The sequence below is a fragment of the Dendropsophus ebraccatus genome, chromosome 14 (assembly GCF_027789765.1).
Source record: "Dendropsophus ebraccatus isolate aDenEbr1 chromosome 14, aDenEbr1.pat, whole genome shotgun sequence".
NCBI classification, from domain to species: domain Eukaryota; kingdom Metazoa; phylum Chordata; class Amphibia; order Anura; family Hylidae; genus Dendropsophus; species Dendropsophus ebraccatus.
The window spans coordinates 10,063,994-10,088,943 of record NC_091467.1 but is presented as its reverse complement, the minus strand read 5'-3'; the positions used below and the strand labels follow the sequence as shown (position 1 = coordinate 10,088,943).

The 24,950-nt window shown below is 47.0% G+C and overlaps 1 protein-coding gene across 2 annotated transcripts; it reads left to right on the top strand.

Annotated features, from left to right (window-relative positions):
* The first annotated feature begins 6,404 nt into the window (after positions 1-6,404).
* TP53INP2 (tumor protein p53 inducible nuclear protein 2) lies at positions 6,405-24,264 on the top strand. 2 transcript variants are annotated; one of them, XM_069952329.1, is made up of 4 exons: positions 6,405-6,550; positions 18,736-19,014; positions 22,044-22,353; positions 23,767-24,264. In XM_069952329.1, exons 2-4 carry the CDS (start codon positions 18,897-18,899, stop codon positions 24,014-24,016), a joined length of 678 nt encoding a protein of 225 aa, XP_069808430.1. In that variant the 5' UTR covers positions 6,405-6,550; positions 18,736-18,896; the 3' UTR covers positions 24,017-24,264. The 2 variants fall into 2 exon arrangements, with proteins under 2 accessions (XP_069808430.1, XP_069808431.1); XM_069952330.1 differs by having other exon boundaries at positions 6,405-6,555.
* The last annotated feature ends 686 nt before the right edge of the window (positions 24,265-24,950 follow it).

Here is a 24,950-nt window from a genome sequence, read left to right as displayed (position 1 = left end):
GCCCCCCATAGTAGCCAGTGCCCCCCATAGTAGTCAGTGCCCCCCATAGTAGCCAGTGCCCCCATAGTAGCCAGTGCCCCCCATAGTAGCCAGTCCCCCCCATAGTAGCCAGTGCCCCCATAGTAGCCAGTCCCCCCCATAGTAGCCAGTGCCCCCCATAGTAGCCAGTGCCCCCATAGTAACTTGTGGCCCCCATAGTAGCCAGTGCCCCCCATAGTAGCCAGTGCCCCCCATAGTAGCCAGTGCCCCATAGTAGCCAGTGCCCCCATAGTAGCCAGTGCTCCCCATAGTAGCCAGTCCCCCCCCATAGTAGCCAGTGCCCCCATAGTAGCCAGTGCCCCATAGTAGTCAGTGCCCCCCATAGTAGCCAGTGCCCCCCATAGTAGCCAGTGCCCCCATAGTAGCCAGTGCCCCCCATAGTAGCCAGTGCCCCCCATAGTAGCCAGTGCCCCCCATAGTAGCCAGTGACCCCCAAAACAACAAACCAGTTACTCACCCATCCGCCGGCCCCAGCAGCTGATGTCTCCCGGCAGCGCGCACTCCCGTCATCCTCCGGCACAGGCAGCGGGGTACAGAGAGACTGCCTGTGCCGGAAGTGTCCGGCTACACGACACATCCAGGACACAGGCAGCGTCTCTGTACCCCGCTGCCTGTGCCGGAGGATGACGGGAGCGTGCTGACGGGAGAGGAGCTGCTGGGGCCGGCGGAGGGGTAAGTTCCTGGACTGCCCGCCCCTTCTATCGCCACTTAGCTGAGCCGAGCAGAAGCCCAGGAAAGTGCTGCTCATTGCACTTTCCTGGGCTTCTGATCGGCTGTCAGCTGAGAAGCGATAGAAGGGGCGGGCGGAGGGGGTCGCTCAGGGCCGCTCACTATGCATATGCTTAGTGAGCGGCAATACAGGGGGCGGACGGGACGGCTTCCTTGCGGTGCTCAGTCCTGCTTGGAAGCCGTCTTCACTTTATAGGACGCACTTAGATTTATAAGTGCGTCTTATAAAGCTAAAAATACAGGTCACAGAGGGCAGGGGCCCCCTAGGACGCAAGGGCCCCCGGGCAGCCGCCTACCCTGCCCAATGGATAAGACGGCCCTGCACTGAGGGATAGGTGATGAACTGAAGAGGAAAGTTTTCTGCTTGAAATTTCTTCTTCTGCAGTAAGCGGAAAGTTAAAGCCCCAATGACTTCTAACACAATGGGACATTGCTCTGTACATATTATACAGCCAGAATTTAAGGCGGAATATGCCTATATGTATATGGGCAGTGAGGGACATTAAAACTGTGTATATGGGCAGTGAGGGGCATTATTACTGTGTGTGGGCAGCAGTGAGGGACATTATTACTGTGTATATGGGCAGGAAGGGGCATTATTACTGTGTATATGGGCAGGAAGGGGCATTATTACTTTGTATATGGGCAGTGAGGGGCATTATTACTATGTATATGGGCAGTGAGGGGCATTATTACTGTGTATATGGGTAGTGGGGGCATTATTACTGTGTATATGGGCAGCGAGGGGCATTATTACTGTGTATATGGGCAGTGAAGGGCATTATTACTGTGTATATGGGTAGTGGGGGCATTATTACTATGTATATGGGCAGTGAGGGGCATTATTACTGTGTATATGGGTAGTGGGGGCATTATTACTGTGTATATGGGCAGTGAGGGGCATTATTACTGTGTATATAGGCAGGAAGGGGCATTATTACCGTGTATATGGGCAGTGAGGGACATTATTACTGTGTATATGGGCAGTGAGGAGCAGTAGTGGATTATAATAGGGGCGTTTCGGGCGGCAGCCCGGGGCCCTGAGCTCCTGGGGAGCCCATGACCACCCAAAAAGACTTATACTTTCAGTGGTGTACTGTCTCCTGGCTACACTTCCGCCATGATTTGCAATTTTGCACAAATCAGGACATCATGACATTATCTGTCCTGTACTATGAACGCCAGGCTAGTGCTGCCATAGTTAAAGTGGGGTTGGGGGGGCCCAGGCTTGGTGAACAGCCCGGGGCCTATGGTAAAGTTAATCCGCCCCTGGTGAGGGGGCATAATTACTGTGTATATGGGCAGTGAGGGGCATTATTACTGTGTATATGAGCACTGAGGGGCATTATTACTGTGTATATGGGCAGTGAAAGGCATTATTACTGTGTATATGGGCAGTGAGGGGCATTATTACTGTGTATATGGGCAGTGAGGGGGCATTATTACTGTGTATATGGGCATGGAGGGGCATTATTACTGTGTATATGAGCACTGAGGGGCATTATTACTGTGTATATGGGCAGTGAGGGGCATTATTACTGTGTATATGGGCAGTGAGGGGGATTATTACTGTGTGTGGGCAGTGAGGGGCATTATTACTGTGTATATGGGCAGTGAGAGGGCATTATTACTGTGTATATGGGCAGTGAGGGGCATTATTACTGTGTATATGGGCAGTAAGGGGCATTATTACTGTGTATATGGGCAGTGAGGGGCATTATTACTGTGTATATGGGCAGTGAGGGGCATTATTACTGTGTATATGGGCAGTGAGGGGCATTATTACTGTGTATATGGGTAGTGGGGGCATTATTACTGTGTATATGGGCAGTGAGGGGCATTATTACTGTGTATATGAGCACTGAGGGGCATTATTACTGTGTATATGGGCAGTGAAAGGCATTATTACTGTGTATATGGGCAGTGAGGGGCATTATTACTGTGTATATGGGCAGTGAGGGGGCATTATTACTGTGTATATGGGCATGGAGGGGCATTATTACTGTGTATATGAGCACTGAGGGGCATTATTACTGTGTATATGGGCAGTGAGGGGCATTATTACTGTGTATATGGGCAGTGAGGGGCATTATTACTGTGTATATGGGCAGTGGGGGCATTATTACTGTGTATATGGGCAGTGAGGGGCATTATTACTGTGTATATGGGCAGTGAGGGGCATTATTACTGTGTATATGGGCAGTGAGGGGGATTATTACTGTGTGTGGGCAGTGAGGGGCATTATTACTGTGTATATGGGCAGTGAGAGGGCATTATTACTGTGTATATGGGCAGTGAGGGGCATTATTACTGTGTATATGGGCAGTAAGGGGCATTATTACTGTGTATATGGGCAGTGAGGGGCATTATTACTGTGTATATGGGCAGTGAGGGGCATTATTACTGTGTATATGGGCAGTGAGGGGCATTATTACTGTGTATATGGGTAGTGGGGGCATTATTACTGTGTATATGGGCAGTGAGGGGCATTATTACTGTGTATATCGGCAGTGAGGGGCATTATTACTGTGTATATGGGCAGTGAGGGGCATTATTACTGTGTATATGGGCAGAAAGGGGCATTATTACTGTGTATATGGACAGTAAGGGACATTAAACTGTGTATATGGGCAGTGAGGGGCATTATTACTTTGTATATGGGCAGTGAGGGGGTTTATTACTGTGTATATGGGCAGTGAGGGGGCATTATTACTGTGTATATGGGCAGTGAGGGGGCATTATTATTGTGTATATGGGCAGTGAGAGGCATTATTACTGTGTATATGGGCAGTGAGGGGCATTATTACTGTGTATATGGGCAGTTAGGGGCATTATTACTGTGTATATGGGTAGTGGGGGCATTATTACTGTGTATATGGGTAGTGAGGGGCAATATTACTGTGTATATGGGCAGTGAGGGGGCATAATTACTGTGTATATGGGTAGTGGGGGCATTATTACTGTGTATATGGGTAGTGGGGGCATTATTACTGTGTATATGGTTAGTGGGGGCATTATTACTGTGTATATGGGCAGTGAGGGGCATTTTACTGTGTATATGGGCAGTGAGGGGCATTATTACTGTGTATATGGTTAGTGGGGGCATTATTACTGTGTAAATGGGCAGTGAGGGACATTATTACTGTGTGTGGGCAGTAAGGGGTATTATTACTGTGTATATGGGCAGTGAGGGGGATTATTACTGTGTATATGGGCAGTGAGGGGCATTATTACTGTGTATATGGGAAGTGAGGGGCATTATTACTGTGTATATGAGCAGTGAGGGGCATTATTACTGTGTATATGGGCAGTGAGGGGCATTATTACTGTGTATATGGTCAGTTAGGGGCATTATTACTGTGTATATGGGTAGTGGGGGCATTATTACTGTGTGTGGGCAGTGAGGGGCATTATTACTGTGTATATGGGTAGTGGGGGCATTATTACTGTGTATATGGGTAGTGAGGGGCAATATTACTGTGTATATGGGCAGTGAGGGGGCATAATTACTGTGTATATGGGTAGTGGGGGCATTATTACTGTGTATATTGGTAGTGGGGGCATTATTACTGTGTATATGGTTAGTGGGGGCATTATTACTGTGTATATGGGCAGTGAGGGGCATTTTACTGTGTATATGGGCAGTGAGGGGCATTATTACTGTGTATATGGTTAGTGGGGGCATTATTACTGTGTAAATGGGCAGTGAGGGACATTATTACTGTGTGTGGGCAGTGAGGGGTATTATTACTGTGTATATGGGCAGTGAGGGGGATTATTACTGTGTATATGGGCAGTGAGGGGCATTATTACTGTGTATATGGGAAGTGAGGGGGATTATTACTGTGTATATGGGCAGTTAGGGGCATTATTACTGTGTATATGGGCAGTTAGGGGCATTATTACTGTGTATATGGGCAGTGGGGGCATTATTACTGTGTATATGGGTAGTGGGGGCATTATTACTGTGTATATGGGCAGTGAGGGGGATTATTACTGTGTATATGGGCAGTGAGGGGCATTATTACTGTGTATATGGGAAGTGAGGGGCATTATTACTGTGTATATGAGCAGTGAGGGGCATTATTACTGTGTATATGGGCATTGAGGGGCATTATTACTGTTTATATGGGCAGTGTGGGGCATTATTACTGTGTATATGGGTAGTGAGGGGCATTATTACTGTGTATATGGGCAGTGAGGGGCATTATTACTGTGTATATGGGTAGTGGGGGTATTATTTATGTGTATATGGGAAGTGAGGGGCATTATTACTATGTATATGAGCACTGAGGGGCATTATTACTATGTATATGGGCAGTGAGGGGCATTATTACTGTGTATATGGGCAGTGAGGGGCATTATTACTGTGTATATGGGTAGTGAGGGGCAATATTACTGTGTATATGGGCAGTGAGGGGGCATAATTACTGTGTATATGGGTAGTGGGGGCATTATTACTGTGTATATGGGTAGTGGGGGCATTATTAGTGTGTGTGGGCAGTGAGGGGTATTATTACTGTGTATATGGGCAGTGAGGGGCATTATTACTGTGTATATGGGAAGTGAGGGGGATTATTACTGTGTATATGGGCAGTTAGGGGCATTATTACTGTGTATATGGGCAGTGGGGGCATTATTACTGTGTATATGGGTAGTGGGGACATTATTACTGTGTATATGGGCAGTGAGGGGGATTATTACTGTGTATATGAGCAGTGAGGGGCATTATTACTGTGTATATGGGCAGTGAGGGGCATTATTTCTGTGTATATGGGCAGTGAGGGGCATTATTACTGTGTATATGGGCAGTGAGGGGCATTATTACTGTGTATATGGGCAGTGAGGGGCATTATTACCGTGTGTGGGCAGTGAGGGGCATTATTACTGTGTATATGGGCAGTGAGGGTCATTATTACTGTGTATATGGGCAGTGAGGGTCATTATTACTGTGTATATGGGCAGTGAGGGTCATTATTACTGTGTATATGGGCAGTGAGGGGCATTATTACTGTGTATATGGGAAGTGGGGGCATTATTACTGTGTATATGGACAGTGAGGGGCATTATTACTGTGTATATGGGCAGTGAGGGGCATTATTACTGTGTATATGGGAAGTGAGGGGCATTATTACTGTGTATATGAGCAGTGAGGGGCATTATTACTGTGTATATGGGCAGTGAGGGGCATTATTACTGTGTATATGGGCAGTGAGGGGCATTATTACTGTGTATATGGGCAGTGAGGGGCATTATTACTGTGTATAAGGGCAGTGGGGGCATTATTACTGTGTATATGGGCAGTGGGGGCATTATTACTGTGTATATGGGCAGTGAGGGGGATTATTACTGTGTATATGGGATTGCTGGTATACTATCTGCTATAATAACGGGTGTAATCTCTGATGGGATAGCTGGTATAATACCTATAATAGTGCTGCCAGCCATAATACTGTGTATAATATCTCCAGCCTACACATAGGGAACCCCCCGCCATACACTGATACTACAGTATAGCAAAGACCCCCCCGCTATGACGTCACCACAGTTTACACTCCAGTCCCCTCCTCCCTCCTGGCTCCTCCCTCCAGCAGTTTAAACTGCAGAACGTGACGTCAGCTCGGGGGCGGGGCCTGGGCTATGACTGTGACGTAGCTGTCAGCTGTTGTAGCCGTTCTGATGATTGAGCCGGCAGAGGCTGTGCTGTATACAGTCCTGAGCATCTACCTCACCTGGCCTTCTGTATCGCCTCCTGGACACTGCTGGTGACCGCTGCAGCACGGTAAGGTGAAGCCTCACACCCGGCTCTTCTCTCACCTCTATCTTTGGGCTGTGTTATGTGTGTGCCCGCGGTCTATTGATGATCATGTAATCGATCACACCTATACACTCATCCATCTAAACTTTAGAGTCTATCAATCATTGCTGGGATGCTGTATGGTATATTGGTGGATTCCTCCAGCACTGCAGGGGTTAATCTGTAGCTGTCATCTGTGTCTCCATAACAAGGGGGGTGGCTGCAAGGGGTTAATGCTGGAGCCATCATAGAGGACTATACAGAGTATACAATGTATACACATAGACTAGAGAGAGGATACAGTGTATACACATAGACTAGAGAGAGGATACAGTGTATATACATAGACTAGAGAGAGGATACAGTGTATATACATAGACTAGAGAGAGGATACAGTGTATACACATAGACTAGAGAGAGGATACAGTGTATATACATAGACTAGAGAGAGGATACAGTGTATATACATAGACTAGAGAGAGGATACAGTGTATATACATAGACTAGAGAGAGGATACAGTGTATATACATAGACTATACAGAATACAGTGTATATACATAGACTAGAGAGAGGATACAGTGTATATACATAGACTATAGAGAGATACAGTGTATATACATAGAGGACTAGAGAGATACAGTGTATATACATAGACTATAGAGAGGATACAGTGTATATACATAAAGGACTAGAGAGATACAGTGTGTATACATAGACTATAGAGAGATACAGTGTATATACATAGACTATAGAGAGATACAGTGTATATACATAGACTATACAGATACAGTGTATATACATAGACTATAGAGAGATACAGTGTATATACATAGAGGACTAGAGAGATACAGTGTATATACATAGACTATAGAGAGGATACAGTGTATATACATAAAGGACTAGAGAGATACAGTGTGTATACATAGACTATAGAGAGATACAGTGTATATACATAGACTATAGAGAGATACAGTGTATATACATAGAGGACTAGAGAGATACAGTGTATATACATAGACTATAGAGAGGGTACAGTGTATATACATAAAGGACTAGAGAGATACAGTGTATATACATAGACTATAGAGAGATACAGTGTATATACATAGACTATACAGATACAATGTATACACATAGACTAGAGAGAGGATACAGTGTATATACATAGACTATACAGAATACAGTGTGTACATAGACTATAGAGAGGATACAGTGTATATACATAGACTATAGAGAGGATACAGTGTATATACATAGACTATAGAGAGGATACAGTGTATATACATAGACTATAGAGAGATACAGTGTATACATAGACTATACAGATACAATGTATACACATAGACTAGAGAGATACAGTGTTCTATGTGTATACATTGTATATTTCTAGTCTGTGTATATATACTGCTATCCTCCATAGTCCTCTGTGTGTATACCTCTGTATCCTATGTAGTCTGTGTGTATATACACTGTATCCTCTCTAGTCTTTGTATATACTGTATCCTCCATAGTCCTCTGTGTGTATACCTCTGTATCCTATGTAGTCTGTGTGTATATACACTGTATCCTCCCTAGTCTGTATATACACTGTATCCTCCATAGTCCTCTGTGTGTATACCTCTGTATCCTATGTAGTCTGTGTGTATATACACTGTATCCTCCCTAGTCTGTATATACACTGTATCCTCCATAGTCCTCTGTGTGTATACCTCTGTATCCTATGTAGTCTGTGTGTATATACACTGTATCCTCTCTAGTCTTTGTATATACTGTATCCTCCATAGTCCTCTGTGTATATACTGTATCCTCCATAGTCCTATGTGTGTATCCTCTCTAGTCTGTGTATATACTGTATCCTCTGTGTGTATACACCGTATCTAGTGGTAACCCTCCCTCTGACACCACTGTATACTGATCTCCATAGACTATACAGGAGCTGCTCTTATTCCCCGCTATGATGTCACTCGGTAGCGGCAGATGTTGTCATAGGTGACAATGGACGGAGAGGGCTGGGGGAGGGGCAGGGAGGACATCTTTGTCTTTAACCCCTTGTAAGGTGCCCTGTGTGTGGCTGACTGCAGAGAACAATGACAGGGGGGATAGACCCAGCTGTTTATTGTATACTGGGTGTTGTGATCTCTTCCTTTATACCCCCCCGCTATGGCATCCATTGCCCCCCTACCCCCTGCTATGGCATCCATTGCCCCCCAGTATGGCATCCATTGCCCCCCTACCCCCTGCTATGGCATCCATTGCCCCCCAGTATGGCATCCATTGCCCCCCAGTATGGCATCCATTGCCCCCCAGTATGGCATCCATTGCCCCCCAGTATGGCATCCATTGCCCCCCAGTATGGCATCCATTGCCCCCTCTCGCTCTTTGTTTGCCCTATTGTGTTCTCCTGTCCTGCTCCATTCCTGTCCCTGTAGTTGATCATCTTTCCTCCATCTCTCCCTCCCCCCTCTGCTTCTCTCCTCCTCTTTCTCCTCTCCAGGGGTGGGCTCTGCCCCTCAGCTCTATGGATCCCCATCATCCCCATCCATAAGGGACCCCCTGCCGCTCCGTTCTGTAGAGGGCACCGATGTCCCAGGTCACCCATCCTCCCCCTCTTCTCATCCTCCTCCTCCTTCCTAAGCTTGGCCTGTCAGTATGCAAATACCTAATCCGGGTCTGCCGTAGCCCAGGATCCTTCAGGCAGGGGGTGGGGTGTCATCCGCAGGAGAAATCTGCTGGAAATTTCAATCCTTCTATGGAAATCTACATTACAGTCAGGTGTCTGGACCCCCCGCATCCAATAATCTGGGCCCTTCCTTAAAATCCTGACATGGTGCAGTAAGGGGTTAATATCCCCCCCCCCCCCTCGGGCGGTTTCTCCGCAGACGATGAGAGATTACATACAACCCTATGACACGCCACAAATTCAGGTCAGATCTAATGAGCGTGATGATGTCACTATGTAACATATGCCGTTAGGTTGTAAACAGAAAAAATAATAATAATTAGAGGAGGAGCTAAACAAATCAGGGGGGAGGAGTCATAAAAGTCGTGGAATATGATTAATATGATCTTGGGAGACTAGGACTCCCATGATGCTTGGACAGCCGGGGATGATGGGAGTTGTAGTTTTCCTGTACCCGGTGTCTCCGGTGACTTCTGTCTCATCTGCATATGACATTGAACGTCACGCTCCTCAGCCTGTCCTCCACTGAACTTCCGGGATGTGCTGAGAATAACCCGCTGCCGCTCGATGTTATTGGGGGGTGAATGTAGGAGTACATAGGGTGTCGCTGGTCTGCTATCATGTATCAGGACGCCATGACTCCCATCTGACATGTCGGGACGTGTAAAGTTTGGCCGTCAGTCTTTATTTAGCTGCTTTCCGCCCCCGGTGTTGTAGATCGGGGAGGGGGGGGGGGCGCTTATCCCGGATGAATTCCGTACTGTTTTGTGACGTGTCCATAACTGCAGATAGTAGAGGAAGGGTTAACGGTCGTATCCAGCCGTATACCGTAGTCGCTGCATTCCTTTATTATGATGGTGGGGAACCTGCGGCCCTCCGGCTGTTGCAAAACTACAACTCCCATCATGCCTGGACAGCCTTCGGCTGTCCAGGCATGATGGGAGTTGTAGTTTTGCAACAGCCGGAGGGTGGCAGGTTCCTCACCGTTACTTCGTTACAAAACAAACACCTGAAGGGGTTAACAGAGGCGATATCCTTGCAGCGGCACCTTGGTTGCCAACAAACAGCTGAGCTCTGGGTATAGAGACTGTTTATGGTGTATACAGCGTATTGCTATTAGCAGAGGAGTCTCACGTTACTGTGTAAATCAAGTGTAATAGCCGTGTAAGCTCCGCAGCTTTGTGCTTTCATTCCTTTGTTTCAATGGTAGTGTTAAAGGAGAACTCCAGACTGGGGAGGATGAAAGATGTAACATGTTCTCACCTCCCCGCTCAAGCTCTGGTACCGGTATCCCATAGCCTGGGGACCTGGCATGTGACATGTTAGGCCCGCTCAGCCAGTCAGCGCCCATAGTGGGGTCCCGCCTCAGCCGCTGACTAGCTGAGCAGGCCTAACACGTCACATCCCAGGTCCCCACTTGGACCCCGAAGCGGCATGTTCAAGCATATTACTACTTTCATCCTTCCCCCTCCCCAGCACTTCGCCAAAAATCACCCCAGCCCAGAGTTCTCCATTTAAAAAAAACCTTAAAATATATATATAATTAAATTATCTGGTTTCAGAAAGATTTGTAATTTACTTCTATTTAAAAATCTCCAGTGTTCCAGTACTTATCAGCTGCTGTATGTCCTGCAGGAAGTGGTGTATGCTTTCCAGTCTGACACAGTGCTCTCTGCTGCCTCCTCTGTCCATGTCAGGAACTGTCAAATCCCCATAGAAAACCTCTGCTGCTCTGGACAATTCCTGACATGGACAGAGGTGGCAGCAGAGAGCACTGTGTCACACTGGAGAGAATACACCACTTCCTGCAGGACATACAGCAGCTGATAAGTAATATAGAAAAACTGGGTGGGGGGATTGCTAAAAATTCTTTAGAAATATGTTTTACTTAAAAACAATATGTCATTGTCTGATAACCTGTCCACTTTAAAGGGGTTATCAACAAAAACATGGCCACTTTTCCCCCTACTGTTGTCTCCAGCTCAGGTGCAGTTTGCAATTAAGCTCCATTTACTTCAATCGAACTGAATTTCAAAACCCCAGCCAATCTGGAGACAACAGTAGGGGGAAAGTGGCCATATTTTTGTAGCGCTGGATAACCCCTTTAAGGATAAGAATCCAGGAACTGTCTCGAGCTGCAGCAAATTCCCATAGAAAACCTCTCCTGCTCTGGACAGTTCCTGACATGGACAGAGGTGGCAGCAGAGAGCACTGTGTCAGACTGGAAAGAATACACCACTTCCTGCAGGACATACAGCAGCTGATAAGTACTGGAAGACTGGAGATTTTTAAATAGAAATAATTTACAAATCTGCATAAGACTTTCTGTCACCAGTTGATTTAAGAAACGACTGACCACCAGTCCTGACCGAGGACTAATAGCTCCCACTGTGTTTCCTCCAGCTACCCGCCATACTGGTATATGGAGTCTTATAAACCATGCAGTGCACCATGGGAAGAAAGTATCTCTCCTATAACAGGAAAGAAGCCCCACTAAGGGAGAAGACCCCTGAATAGATGTCTGTAGATCGGTATTCTCATCTTCGATACTCTTCATATATCATAGATAAAGCTTTTCATCAGCTAAATTGCTTGCTTTAGCCTTTTGGCCCTCATCTCTTCCTGTATAACTGACAGCCGTTGCCTAGGTTACCGACCACCGTTATGGGATCTGTGAGCGTAGGCCAGGCTGTCCCTGGAGACGTGTGTGATCTCGGTGGAAGACACAACAATGCAGAACTGATTATCCAGCAATTTTCTTGCAAGAACAGCTCCACCCCTGTCCTCAGGTTGTGTGCGGTATTACAATTCAGCTCTATTCACTTCACTGGAGCTTCAAAAACCACACCCAACCCGAGGCCTTGTTTTTGTTATGGGGTTGAACATTGATTTGATAATAGGCCAGTAGGTGGCAGTGTGGAGCTCTGCTTCTTCCTCAGCAGCTCTCTGGCGCCACCACCTGGAGGTACAGTAGATTTCCTTTTAATGTTTCTGCTCCTTTAAAGCATTACTGTCAAATTAACGTCAGCCGTTAAAGATGGTACCACGACTCACCCCGAGACCCGTTACGCATAGTCACACCCTGGACATTTCCTTCTTGGCCGAGGAACATGGAAAGCAATGCAGCTCCTGCTGTCAGGTAGAAGGTTAATGCTGCGCCCTGGACTTTATTTTTAGCCCACACTTAGATACAGAGAGGCTTATTCCAGGGCTGGCAACCTTGTGGACATTGCAGAGCTGAGTGTGCGCTCAGTACACCGTGTACTATACCTAATCCTAGGTCAGTGGCTGCCACTTTAAATATGACCTCCAGCCAATATACACAGCAGGATATGGGGGGATGTGACTGCTGAGGTGCCAGGCATTGAGCCCCAGTTCTTAGCTTGTGATGCGTGTAGACGTTACTGCAGAGGTCGGGTGTAATGGCCGCCCCGGCTGACTCTGCTCTTATTTCTGCATAGTGTTGGGTTGTGCAGAGCTGCTGAACCTGAGCTACATGTATAAGGTGCGGGTTTGTATTACAGCCTGGTTATTGTGTGTCCATAGAATCTCAGGGCTTCTAATAGCTCCTATATGACCCCCCGTAACGTCAACTAAATACTCCGTGCAGTGCCTGTATAATACCACCGCGCAGTGCGCGTATAATACCTCTGTGCAGTGCCCGTGTAGTACCTCCGTTCAGTGCGCGTATAATACCACCGCGCAGTGCGCTTATAATACCTCCGTGCAGTGCGCTTATAATACCTCCGTGCAGTGCGTGTATAATACCTCCGTGTAGTACCTCCGCGCAGTGTGTGTATAATACCTCCGTGCAGTGCGCTTATAATACCTCCGTGCAGTGCGCTTATAATACCTCCGTGCAGTGCGTGTATAATACCTCCGTGCAGTGCCCGTGTAGTACCTCCGTGCAGTGTGCGTATAATGCCTCCGCGCAGTGCCCGTATAATACCTCCGTGCAGTGCGTGTATAATACCTCCGTGCAGTGTGTGTGTATAATACCTCCGTGCAGTGCGTGTATAATACCTCCGTGCAGTGCGTGTATAATACCTCCGCGCAGTGTGCGTATAATGCCTCCGCGCAGTGCCCGTATAATACCTCCGTGCAGTGTGTGTATAATACCTCCGCGCAGTGCGTGTATAATACCTTCGCGCAGTGCCCGTGTAATACCTCCGTGCAGTGCCCGTGTAGTACCTCCGCGCAGTGCGCTTATAATACCTCCGTGCAGTGCGTGTATAATACCTCCGTGCAGTTTGTGTGTATAATACCTCCGTGCAGTGCGTGTATAATACCTCCGTGCAGTGCGTGTATAATACCTCCGTGCAGTTTGTGTGTATAATACCTCCGTGCAGTGCGTGTATAATACCTCCGTGCAGTGCGTGTATAATACCTCCGCGCAGTGTGCGTATAATGCCTCCGCGCAGTGCCCGTATAATACCTCCGTGCAGTGCGTGTATAATACCTCCGTGCAGTGCGCGTGTATAATACCTCCGCGCAGTGCCCGTGTAGTACCTCCGCGCAGTGCCCGTGTAGTACCTCCGCGCAGTGCCCGTGTAGTACCTCCGCGCAGTGCCCGTGTAGTACCTCCGCGCAGTGCCCGTGTAGTACCTCCGTGCAGTGCCCGTGTAGTACCTCCGTGCAGTGCCCGTGTAGTACCTCCGCGCAGTGCCCGTGTAGTACCTCCGCGCAGTGCCCGTGTAGTACCTCCGCGCAGTGCCCGTGTAGTACCTCCGTGCAGTGCCCGTGTAGTACCTCCGTGCAGTGCCCGTGTAGTACCTCCGTGCAGTGCGCGTATAATACCTCCGCGCAGTGCCCGTGTAGTACCTCCGCGCAGTGCCCGTGTAGTACCTCCGCGCAGTGCCCGTGTAGTACCTCCGCGCAGTGCGCGTATAATACCTCCGCGCAGTGCCCGTGTAGTACCTCCGCGCAGTGCCCGTGTAGTACCTCCGCGCAGTGCCCGTGTAGTACCTCCGCGCAGTGCCCGTATAATACCCCTGCAGTACACACAATACCCCTTAGTGTCACCAAATACCACCGTGTAGAACCGACCTCTCACTGTTTGGAAGTGGCCCTGTGGCTCCTGGCTTGGTCTCTATATCAGTGGTTCCCGGCTTGGTTGTCGGCTCTTGAATTCTTGGCACAGACGCACTCATCTGGTTGTCAGCTATGGCGGGCCTCCCCTCTGCCCCCTACAATGCTTAGATGCAGCTTCTCGGTTTATCGTTGCTGCTCGCGGCACCATCACCTGGTGAACCCATACTGATGTCTCCAAATGGCCGACGTTGTGTCATTGGTGCGGAGTATTGTTGCTCCATGAAATGTGGGTTGTCTTGATGACATTGTCATTCTTAAATAAGGCTATGTTCACACGTTCTGGAGGCTGTGTGTAGCTGCGGACCTGGAGCTACGGAAAGTGCGTCCATCCATAGGTAGCCGCAGGTTGTCCACAATGCACAGACCCATTTTATACTGAATAGTGATGGCGGCTCTGCACTAGGACCTGCATGGTTGTTTTTTGTGTCATGGGACATGGGCCTGTAATGCATACGGAACGGGTCCAGTTAAAATGAATGGGTGCACAGTTACAGCTGCACTATGGAACATGTGAATGTGGCCTAACTGGAATCAAGGGCTGCAGCTGAGGCCTCCAAAACCTGGCTGGGGAGTGGGGACCACCTCTGCTCTATAGGTTCCTAACAGATTTATCAAGCTGTTTAGGTTCATCAACGTTCCCCCAAACCCGAACCCCCGCCATGTGACTCCCCACTGCTGCAGAAGTTTGCTGCCGCCCTAGGGAGTCCTGGAAAACACGGATGCAGCCAAAGGCCTATGTTGTTATCCATGTTCTCCTGACAGCCCTAGGGCAGCATCCATCTTGTGCAGCCACAAAGGCCGGGGTATGGAGACTGTTGCTGAACCCGAACAGCCTAAAGGGGTTATCCAGCGCTACAAAAACATGGCCAATTTCCCCCCTATCTTGTCTCCAGATTGGGGGGGGTTTCAAACTCTGTTCCATTGAAGTAAATGGAGCTTAATTGCAAACCGCACCTGAACTGGAGACAAGAGAGGGGAAAAGTGGCCATGTTTTTGTAGCGCTGGATAACCGCTTTAACTGCTCCGTTCAACACTTTTCCCATCAGCACTTAAAGGGGTAATCCATTGCTACAAAAACATGGCCACTTCCAGAGACAGCACCACTCTTGTCTCCAGTTTGGGTGCAGATTTTGTCACTCTTAAAGGGCTATTCCACCCAAACATAACTAGCGCCCCGATGACTTGTTGTTCGGGCAGTATAAAAGTGATCACCGCTTCTCTTTCCAGCCAACCTGATGCTCCTTTCCCATGATGGCAGACATTGAGGAAACATCAGATGGGGGGGTCCACTGTCTGGGTCTCATGCCTGTGGCTAGCTTCGGCCTATTTGTGTCGCTCCTGTAAGGTGAGCTCGCCCTGTGAATAGTACAGACTGTCCGAGCCGCCCGGGTCAGATTCTCGGCGTTCAGTATGTGTCATTAACCCCTTACAGCCTGATATCCTGCAGAGGCCTTGATGAGAGTCATGCAGATTATAGTGGGGCGAGGGCTTTATTGGGCGGTTTCTGTGCCAGTCACGGCTCAGACAGAAGGAGATTAGCGGAGCTCGCTCTTTGCCCTAAATGAAAGATGCCAATGTTCCGTGTTCATGGAATTAGGTGACATATTATGGGCTTTTATTGAATAACCGGGACGGGGAACCTTTGGCCCTCCAGCTGTTGCAAAACTACAATTCCCATCATGCCTGGACAGCCGAAGGCTGTCCAGGCATGATGGGAGTTGTAGTTTTGCAACTATACACATGCATTAAAACTATCTGTTCCACATTTTTTAGTTTAGCTGTAAAACAAGTGTATAACTATGGGAGCTATTCCGGGAACCACCCATAGATTTCGGTTACAGACGGAGCATTGTTCACTGGTGGAGATCACATGCTATGGGTGATATCCATCCTATCTCTTACATCTACTCTGTTCTCATGTCCGTGCACGGCCTCAATCTGCTTGGAGCGATCTAGAACAGTATTCACATTGAGATTGCTGCATGTAGTATGAAGGGGTTATCTCAAGGTTAAAGATCATCACCTGTCTAGGAGACCCCCACAATCCTGAGAACGGAGGTCCCTTATACCCCCCCCAGTGAACGGAGCTTATGTGCGGCTACGACTTCTTGTTATATTCTGTATGTTGTTCCATGTGATATTCCGTATAGTCTGGTCATTGGTCTCCAACCTGTGGCACTCTGTTCCCATTTATTTGGCATGTGTTGATAACCCACTTTGCCCTGTCATAAAGGGGGATCCCGTCTTCAGGATCTTCTTCTCTGCCTCCTCCCAACCCAATGATATGAAATGACACAATGTAATTTTTAATTTCGCCCGTGGCGGCGCTGCAGGGAAACTGAACTGTTATTGCCAGGTTTCCCCACTAGGTCCAGCAGGTGGGAAACTTGTGATCAGATTATGGTCAGGAGACCCTTCCAGAACCAAGAGTCATAGGGGCGGACCCTGGCAACTTCTTCACACCTAAATGGACAGATTTCTCTCTATACTTAGACTGGAGGACTTCTATGAATTAGGGCGGTGGAGCAGGGGGGACCTGCCAGAGACGGCACCAATGACTCCAGGATCAGGCATCATGACAGTGATAGGTTCCCTTTAACTTCCTGTCTCCTAGTGTATCATCCCTCCTGCTTTAGCATCTGTACAGCTCGGTCCCCATACGCTTTATACTTCTATTGGCCAAAACCATCACTCATCAATATAAATTGTATGGGGGCAGGCCCGGACTGGCCATCTGGCATATCCATGCTGTCGGTTTCCAGATCACAAAAGTAATGCATACTTACCTTGTGTGCTGCTGTGTTATCCTGTCTTGCTCTCTGGCCACCAGCTGGATGTCGGATCACACAGCAGCGCAGAAGGTAAGTATGCATTACTTGTGTGATCTGGAAACTGACAGCACAGATTTGTGCATATCCGTGCTGTCAGTTTCCATGGCCGCACAAATAGTTCAAGGACCTGCCAGGGAGTGCAACGGTGATCTGTGGTTCAGGCAGCATAAAGGTGATGGGTTCCCTTTAACTTCCTATGGCCTAGTATATCATCCCTCCTGCTTTAGCATCTGTACAGAGCATGTTCTGCTGATCTGTATTGGGGGGGCACTGTACAGCTGTTAAGGCCCCCATACACACTATACTTCTGCTGGCCAAACACACTGCTCATTAGTATGAAGTGTATGGGACAGGGCCGGACTGGCCAACTAGCAACTCGGGCAATTGCCAGATGGGCCAGGGTCTATCGAAACTCCACTGACAGTTAGTGGTAGTAGGGGTCGAGTGTGATGGAATTTCACTGCCCGATCCCTTAGTTCTCAGAGAGATAAGCCACTATAGCTGTCTGGTTGCAGCTTACCCTTCCCTTATAAAGATTATTTACGTTTGTTCACATTTATTGAGAGGACAGGAGAGAACTGTCTCGGCCAACAGTCATTGACATCATATGACAGCAGATAACATTGCCTTACACTGTCCTGGCTGTACAGGGCGTGTCTGTCATTTAGTGTCGACAGATTCCAGGCAACAAATCGGCAGAAATCTGAATTGTGTATTGGCTGTGATCAGTGTTACTTATTATTATGCATCTACAGGTAGGAAGGGATCATTATGATATCCAACCATACCGCAGGGATGGGAAATCTGCAATATATTTATAGTTTGGCAACCGCTAGCGGGCCGCTGGTTCCCTCATCCACGAGCTTTTATTTATTTATTTTGCATTTCCTACAATTGCTGTATGTTAGTAGCGCATACTTCACAGTTGTCTTCAGTTCTAGAGACTGTACAGTAGTCTTCCTATTCTAGGCACTGAGTGCACACACCCCTCTACACATGCCAGTTATAGGGATGCCAGGTTAACTAGAAAGGGCAAAATGCCAGTTAAAATGTAAGCCGTCATTTAAAATTTTTAAAACCTGCCTTGTTTTGTTACATTAAAGGGGTTGTTCATCCTAAACCATTTTCTTTCAAATCAACCAGTGCCAGAGTTGTAATTTACTTTTTTTAAAAAAAATAAATAAATTCTAGTCTTCCAGTACTTATCAGCTGCTGTATGTCCTGCAGGAAGTGGTGTATTCTCTCCAGTCTGACACAGTGCTCTCTGCTGCCCCCTCTGTCCATGTCAGGAACTGTCCAGAGCAGGAGAGGTTTTCGATGGGGATTTGCTGCTGATCTGGACAGTTCCTGACATGGACAGAGGTGGCAGCAGAGAGCACTGTGTCTGGAAAGAATACACCACTTCCTGCAGCTGATAAGTACTGGAAGACTGGAGATTTTTGAATAGAAGTAATTTACAAATTTGTATAATTTTTTGACACTAGCTGGTTCTCTGGCGTACCCCTTTAAGACCCCGTCTGGATGGTTTGCATTGTCGGATGTTACAGCTGTGTGTCTCTTGTTGCAGGGTGACTTTATCAAAGCCATACAGAAGCCTCATGTTTACAACTCCTCCAGTGGGAATCTGCTGACCCCGCTGCCGCACACCACCGCCGCTGCCCGCCTGTTTACAACCCCTCCGACCTCCACTCCGATAACCTCCAGCAATCTCCACCGTCCTCTTCAGCCATGTTCCAGCGCCTGACCCGACTGTTCTTCAGCGAGGGACCAGCCAGCGATCCTGTAGAACCAAAAGCTTTTGTATCCGAAGAGGAAGATGACGGCTGGCTGATCATTGACATCCCAGGTAAGGCCGGCAGTGTAACGGGATTCTTCTCCACGGGTCACATTCTCCGGAGGTCCGCCTTATATTTAGCTCTGGACGCGGTGTCTCTGCTCTCATGCTAGTTTGTTATGGAAAAAGTTTTCGGGAACAACTATTAGTCTGTCTCCAGGCAGGGCTTCAGTGCTAGGCCCGGCAGCCATAGAGGTTACAGGAAGCAGCAATAGTTTCCACAGCTTTCTGGAGGTTTCTCAAGTATTTCGGCTTCATTTCATCACACGCTTCAATAGAACGACACAAACAAGTCCAATAATGCTAAAGGGAAACTCCGCTTTTAAACACCATTTGCGATCTTTTTGTCGGTCTGTGCCAGGTGCAGATTGTGATCAATTCCTCCGATTGTAGGTACAAAAATTAATATTTCATATAGTTTTACTTCTATTAAAAAATATCCAGTTTTGCAGTACTTATCAGCTGCTGTATGTCCTGCAGGAAGTGGTGTATTCTCTCCAGTCTGACACAGTGCTCTCTGCTGCCACCTCTGTCCATGTCAGGAAATGTCCAGAGCAGCAGCAAATCCCCATAGAAAACCTCTCCTGCTCTGGACAGAGGTGGCAGCAGAGAGCACTGTGTCAGACTGGAAAGAATACACTTCCTGCAGGACATACAGCAGCTGATAAGTACTTGAAGATTTTTTTAATAGAAGTAAATTACAAATCTCTGCCACTTTCTGGCACCAGTTAATTTAAAAGAACTAAACAATCGGGCTCGAGCTGCGTTCATCTTTAATGTTGAGCACCAGCTGCTATCAAAATAGTGCCCACGCTCATGGCTGTCATTTAACCCCTTAAGTTCCGCAATTAATATCGCTTGCCAAGTGCCATGCTCCAATGAGATACCCCTGCAGTGTGCCGACCCACACCATGGCAGCCGGAGGCCTTCACTAGGCCTCTGTGCTGACCACTTGGTGAGCTGCTAATAGATGCTGTCTGAGGCCGGCTGTGCAATAGCATCGCATAGATCCGCACACGAAGCAAAACTAATCTGCACTCATCTCCCTTAGGCAGCTGGCTCGTGCCATAGCTGAATCCATGTTTTCCAGGCAGTCCCTGGGGGGTATCCTCCCTCTGCACGAAGCCGTACAAACCAAAGCTGCTTCACTCATCTCTAATGCTTATAAAAAAAAAGTATAATAAGTATATAGCTCCCACTTAATAAAAATACAATCCCCTTTTCCCCATTTTTCTATTCACTAGAGATGAGCGTATCTCAAGCACGCGTGGGTCCATCCGAACCCAATCATGCGGTGGCTGAAGAAGTTTTTCAAACTCTTAAGATTTAATGTACGGTGAAAAGTGTAAGCAAAAAGAAAGGGAGATTGCAGATTTTTTTTTTTTTTTTTGTCACATCCTATAAAAATGTGAATAGGCTGTATGCTTAAGGGGTTAAATAAAATTTAAAAAACTGCCGTCTTAGTGGTATGAGCAACATTGCATTGTGAGAGCTCGGGTTTGTGCAGCTTAGGCTGAAGGACAGCCAAGAGGACTTAAAAAAAAAAAAAAAGCCCCATAGATAACATAGGAAAGGGCTGGAAGTAGAGCACTATATATGATCCAAAAGTCATCCACCCCCCTAGTACTCTAGGTAGGAACTGCAGCTTTCAGATACAGAGCTCCAAATCCCCTACTTAGATAAAGAAGGAGTAGATGACATGCTGGCTTCCACCAGTAGAGGGAGCATGAGAGCTTCCTGCATACAGTTTTATTATTGAGGTCAATGTATACACTGTATGCAGTTTGCTCCCTCTTGTGGTGGCTCCAGGCAGACAGAATTTCATCTCTTAACACTGTGTCTATCGGAGATGCAGAGCTCTGACCAGTTGAACATGGTATAAAAATCAACCTGTAGAGAATGTGTAAAATGGCATGGTGTGTAGACATTTCCTTTTAGTCTGTTGTTGGAGGGTGACATTTTATAGGGTACGGTCACACATACTGTATACAATGCCGATATGAAGCCGTGTTCAGCTGTTATATACAGTATGTGTGAACACATCCTAATATGAGCATTTGTAAGATGGTGATAAAAGGGTTAAACTAGTGAGGCAGGAGCCATACAGCACAAGGATTGTATACTGTACCTTACATCTAGCTGAATATGACAATAGGGAGGAGCTTGCCTCCCAGGCTCCTCCTATGTGTCAGCTGAATGCATCTTATAAACTTCAGCTATGGGCGTTCTCCACGTCCACTAGTTTAACCCTGTATAGTCCTCCTACAGATGCACGTTGCCTCCTCATTTACTACTGTCTCATATACTGATTGGTCCATGTCTTCTAGTGGCACCTGGGCTAATATAATGTGTGCAAGAACTAATTCACTTACATTGATAAAACTGTTGGTGACAATTCCTAAAGGGGTACTCCGGAGGAAAAAAAAATATTTTTAAACCAACCGGTGTCAGAAAGTTATATAGTTATATAATTTGTATATTACTTCTATTAGAAAATCTCCAGTCTTCCAATACTTATCAGCAGCTGCATGTCCTGCAGAAAGTGGTGTATTCTTTCCAGTCTGACACAGTGCTCTCTGCTGCCACCTCTGTCCATGTCAGGAACTGTCCAGAGCAGCAGCAAATCCCCATAGAAAACCTCTCCTGCTCTGGACAGTTCCTGACATGGACAGAGGTGGCAGCAGAGAGCACTGTGTCATACTGGAGAGAATACACCACTTCCTGCAGGACATACAGCAGCTGATAAGTACTGGAAGACTGGAGATTTTTAAATAGAAGTAAATTACAAATCTATATACTTTTCTGAGACCGAGCCAGAGGAGATATGATATGCGATGTGGATAAGCGATAAGCAGCATGTCATATACAGATATAAGGGATGTTAGTTGATAGCATAGGCAACAAAAAAAATAAATGATGGTTTTTGTAACTAATAACTTCCCCATCCTTTTTCCCATCCCCCACCCCTTCTTTTTCACACTGTATGTGTGTGGTCTTCCATCTTTCTTTCCACTCCTAACTTGACTCCTTGGCCATATCAGATAGCTATACCTTAACCTCAAGCGGGGAAGATGTGGCAGAAGGCCAAACGGACAGCATTGACCCCAGCCCACTGCCACACTCCCTGGGTGAGCGGATTGGTTGGTCCATTCCCCCCCACCCTCCCCAATCGATGGACGAGAGCTGGTTCGTTACCCCTCCCCCCTGTTTCACTGCAGAGGGTCCTGGCCACAATGCGGTGGGAAGCAGTCCGCTGGAAGACCTCCTGATCGAGCACCCCAGCATGTCCGTGTATATCACCAGCGGCAGCATCGTGGTGGAGCAAGACACCATTGAAATCACCAGAGACAGGTACATCATATACATTTATGCTGAATGGGGAATTGTTTGGGGTCTAGTTCAAGTTGAAATAAAGGTTGTTCCCCCCCCCCCCTTCTTTCTATGTATTGTCTGGGACAGGGCTTCTCAAACTTTTTGTTCTCAGACCTCAATAGACTAGTACAGAGGCCTTATCAACAAAGACATACTATTATGTAACACCAGATACTGCAATGTAGTGCATATAATATCCCAGATGCAGCAACAAATCGGCACCATAGGTCAGAAATAAATACAGCTCCGCCTGTATAACGCAACACCACACTGCACCAATACATACTGCTCCACCTAAATACTCCAACATCACACAGCACCAATTCTGACTGCACCACCTATATAACCCAACACCTCACCAATACATACTGCTCCACCTAAATACTCCAACACCACACAGCACCAATACATACTGCTCCACCTAAATACTCCAACATCACACAGCACCAATTCTGACTGCACCACCTATATAACCCAACACCTCACCAATACATACTGCTCCACCTAAATACTCCAACACCACACAGCACCAATACATACTGCTCCACCTAAATACTCCAACATCACACAGCACCAATTCTGACTGCACCACCTATATAACCCAACACCTCACCAATACATACTGCTCCACCTAAATACTCCAACACCACACAGCACCAATACATACTGCTCCACTGGTATAACCCAACCCACACTGCACCAATACATACTGCTCCACTGGTATAACCCAACCCACACTGCACCAATACATACTGCTCCATACTGCAATAAAACACATACTACTTCACCTGTAGCACCTGTCTCCATAATCCAACTCTACTCAGTTGGCAGTTTTCACACAGACAGGGACCCTGTGCCTCACAGTTTGAGAAGCACTGGTCTGGGCTATAAAAACACATCAGGGTATTCACGAAGACTGGCTGTTCATACGCCAGTCATAATACATTTTGGCAAATTTTACTGCAGTGTACTTTTAGATTACGTTGCACACTCCTATTCATAAATTGGTAATGTTATGGTAAATCCGGAGGAGTAGTCAGAATAAGCAGGGAGAAGCACTTGGCTAGGCACTTCTCTCCCCTGACTGCAGGAGTCTATGGAGCGATTCTACTGCACCAAAAAGAGATGGGGAAAGAAGCGTTTTTTTTTTTTTTTTTTTTTTTTTTTTTTTTTTTTTTATGACTGTGACTCTTTAAGGCAGAGGTTTCAAACTCGAGGCCCTCTAGCTGTTGCAAAACTACAATCCCATCATTGCTGGACAGACTGAGCTAAAGCTTCGACTACAAGGCATGATGGGAATTGTAGTTTTGAGACGGCTGAAAGGCGGTGAGTTTGACATCATTGCTTATGCCTTCTATGAAGCCTTTTAACGTCTGACTTTCTTCCCCGCAGGTCACCGTCCAAAACCAGAGTGGAGCGTCGCACACCCCACCATGCCACCTCAGTTACTGCCAAAGCCGCTATTTTAGGAAAAGTAGGTCAAGTCTCAAGGATCCAACGCGCCAAAGCTATGGTGGATAAACGCAAGCTAGGACGTAAAAATATACAAAGGCAGAATCTGGCGCGGGAGTTCCAGGGTCGCAACACAGTGAGGCACCGCAACTATCTGTGCCAACCAAGGCAGCGCCAGTGCAACCACTGAACTACTTGTAGCTTGTTTACATGAACACGGGCATTATCTCTACCCAGAATTCTCCTGTCCTGCCTCGCGGGTTGGCAATACCGTCTCTTCTTTTCCTTACCCTAAGCACAAGATCACCAGTCCCCTTTGTTACCCCTATGCCAGGGGTGCTGTATATACATAGAATTTTTAGCCTCTTTATTAGGGGGTAAGGTAACCTGTGGATGAGTTACTTGAACCCCCTGAGAGGCAATATATTTATTTCTTTATGTTCTCACATTTTATTACGGTCGCCCCAGTACGCCTGTTATTTATACCGAGCTGTATTATGGCTTACTCTTAACGCTCCCCAAGCTCTAGTGGCCAAAGGTTTGGCATGTTGCAATAGGTAAGGGTAATTGTGACTATATGAATGGTTGTTAGAGGACCGGTATAAGATCGGGCCTATGGTTCCCCCCAACCAGTGTGCAGATTAGAGGTAATACAATGGTCATTACCAAGAAATCAAGTCCCCCCCCCCCTCCCTTTAAAATGGTCAATTTTGATCTTTTTACACCGAGTGCATCGGTCACGGCATGCAATCTACGCATCAGATTGGTACCAAGAGAATGTGCATTGGGTTTCACTTGCCAGAGGGGCCTGCAATGCTTGGCATCGGCAGAAAGGGGGCGCAGGTTGACGATGGCAAGTGGATGTAGATAGGTGGGAGGAGCGAATGGCATTTGGGTCAGTGAAGGTAATCTGATGACGGGTCTATTCTGATATAACGGCAATAAGAACGAGATGGTGGGCGGAGAGTAGGGCTGCTGTTTAGACTGATAAAAGATTTTTTACTTTTTTAATCCTATGACTATTTATATTTTATTGGTACATATACTATTTAGAGCTATATATAAATACAGTATATTTAAAATAGATGTTATTTTTAATACTATAAATGCAAAGGAAATTGGAG

Excerpts from the sequence above, each read along its gene's own strand:
- TP53INP2 (XM_069952329.1), top strand. The coding sequence starts at position 18,897 with ATGTTCCAGCGCCTGACCCGACTGTTCTTCAGCGAGGGACCAGCCAGC. Across the intron at positions 19,015-22,043 it reads GCTGATCATTGACATCCCAG|ATAGCTATACCTTAACCTCA; the intron begins GTAAGGCCGGCA and ends TGGCCATATCAG. Across the intron at positions 22,354-23,766 it reads ATTGAAATCACCAGAGACAG|GTCACCGTCCAAAACCAGAG; the intron begins GTACATCATATA and ends TCTTCCCCGCAG.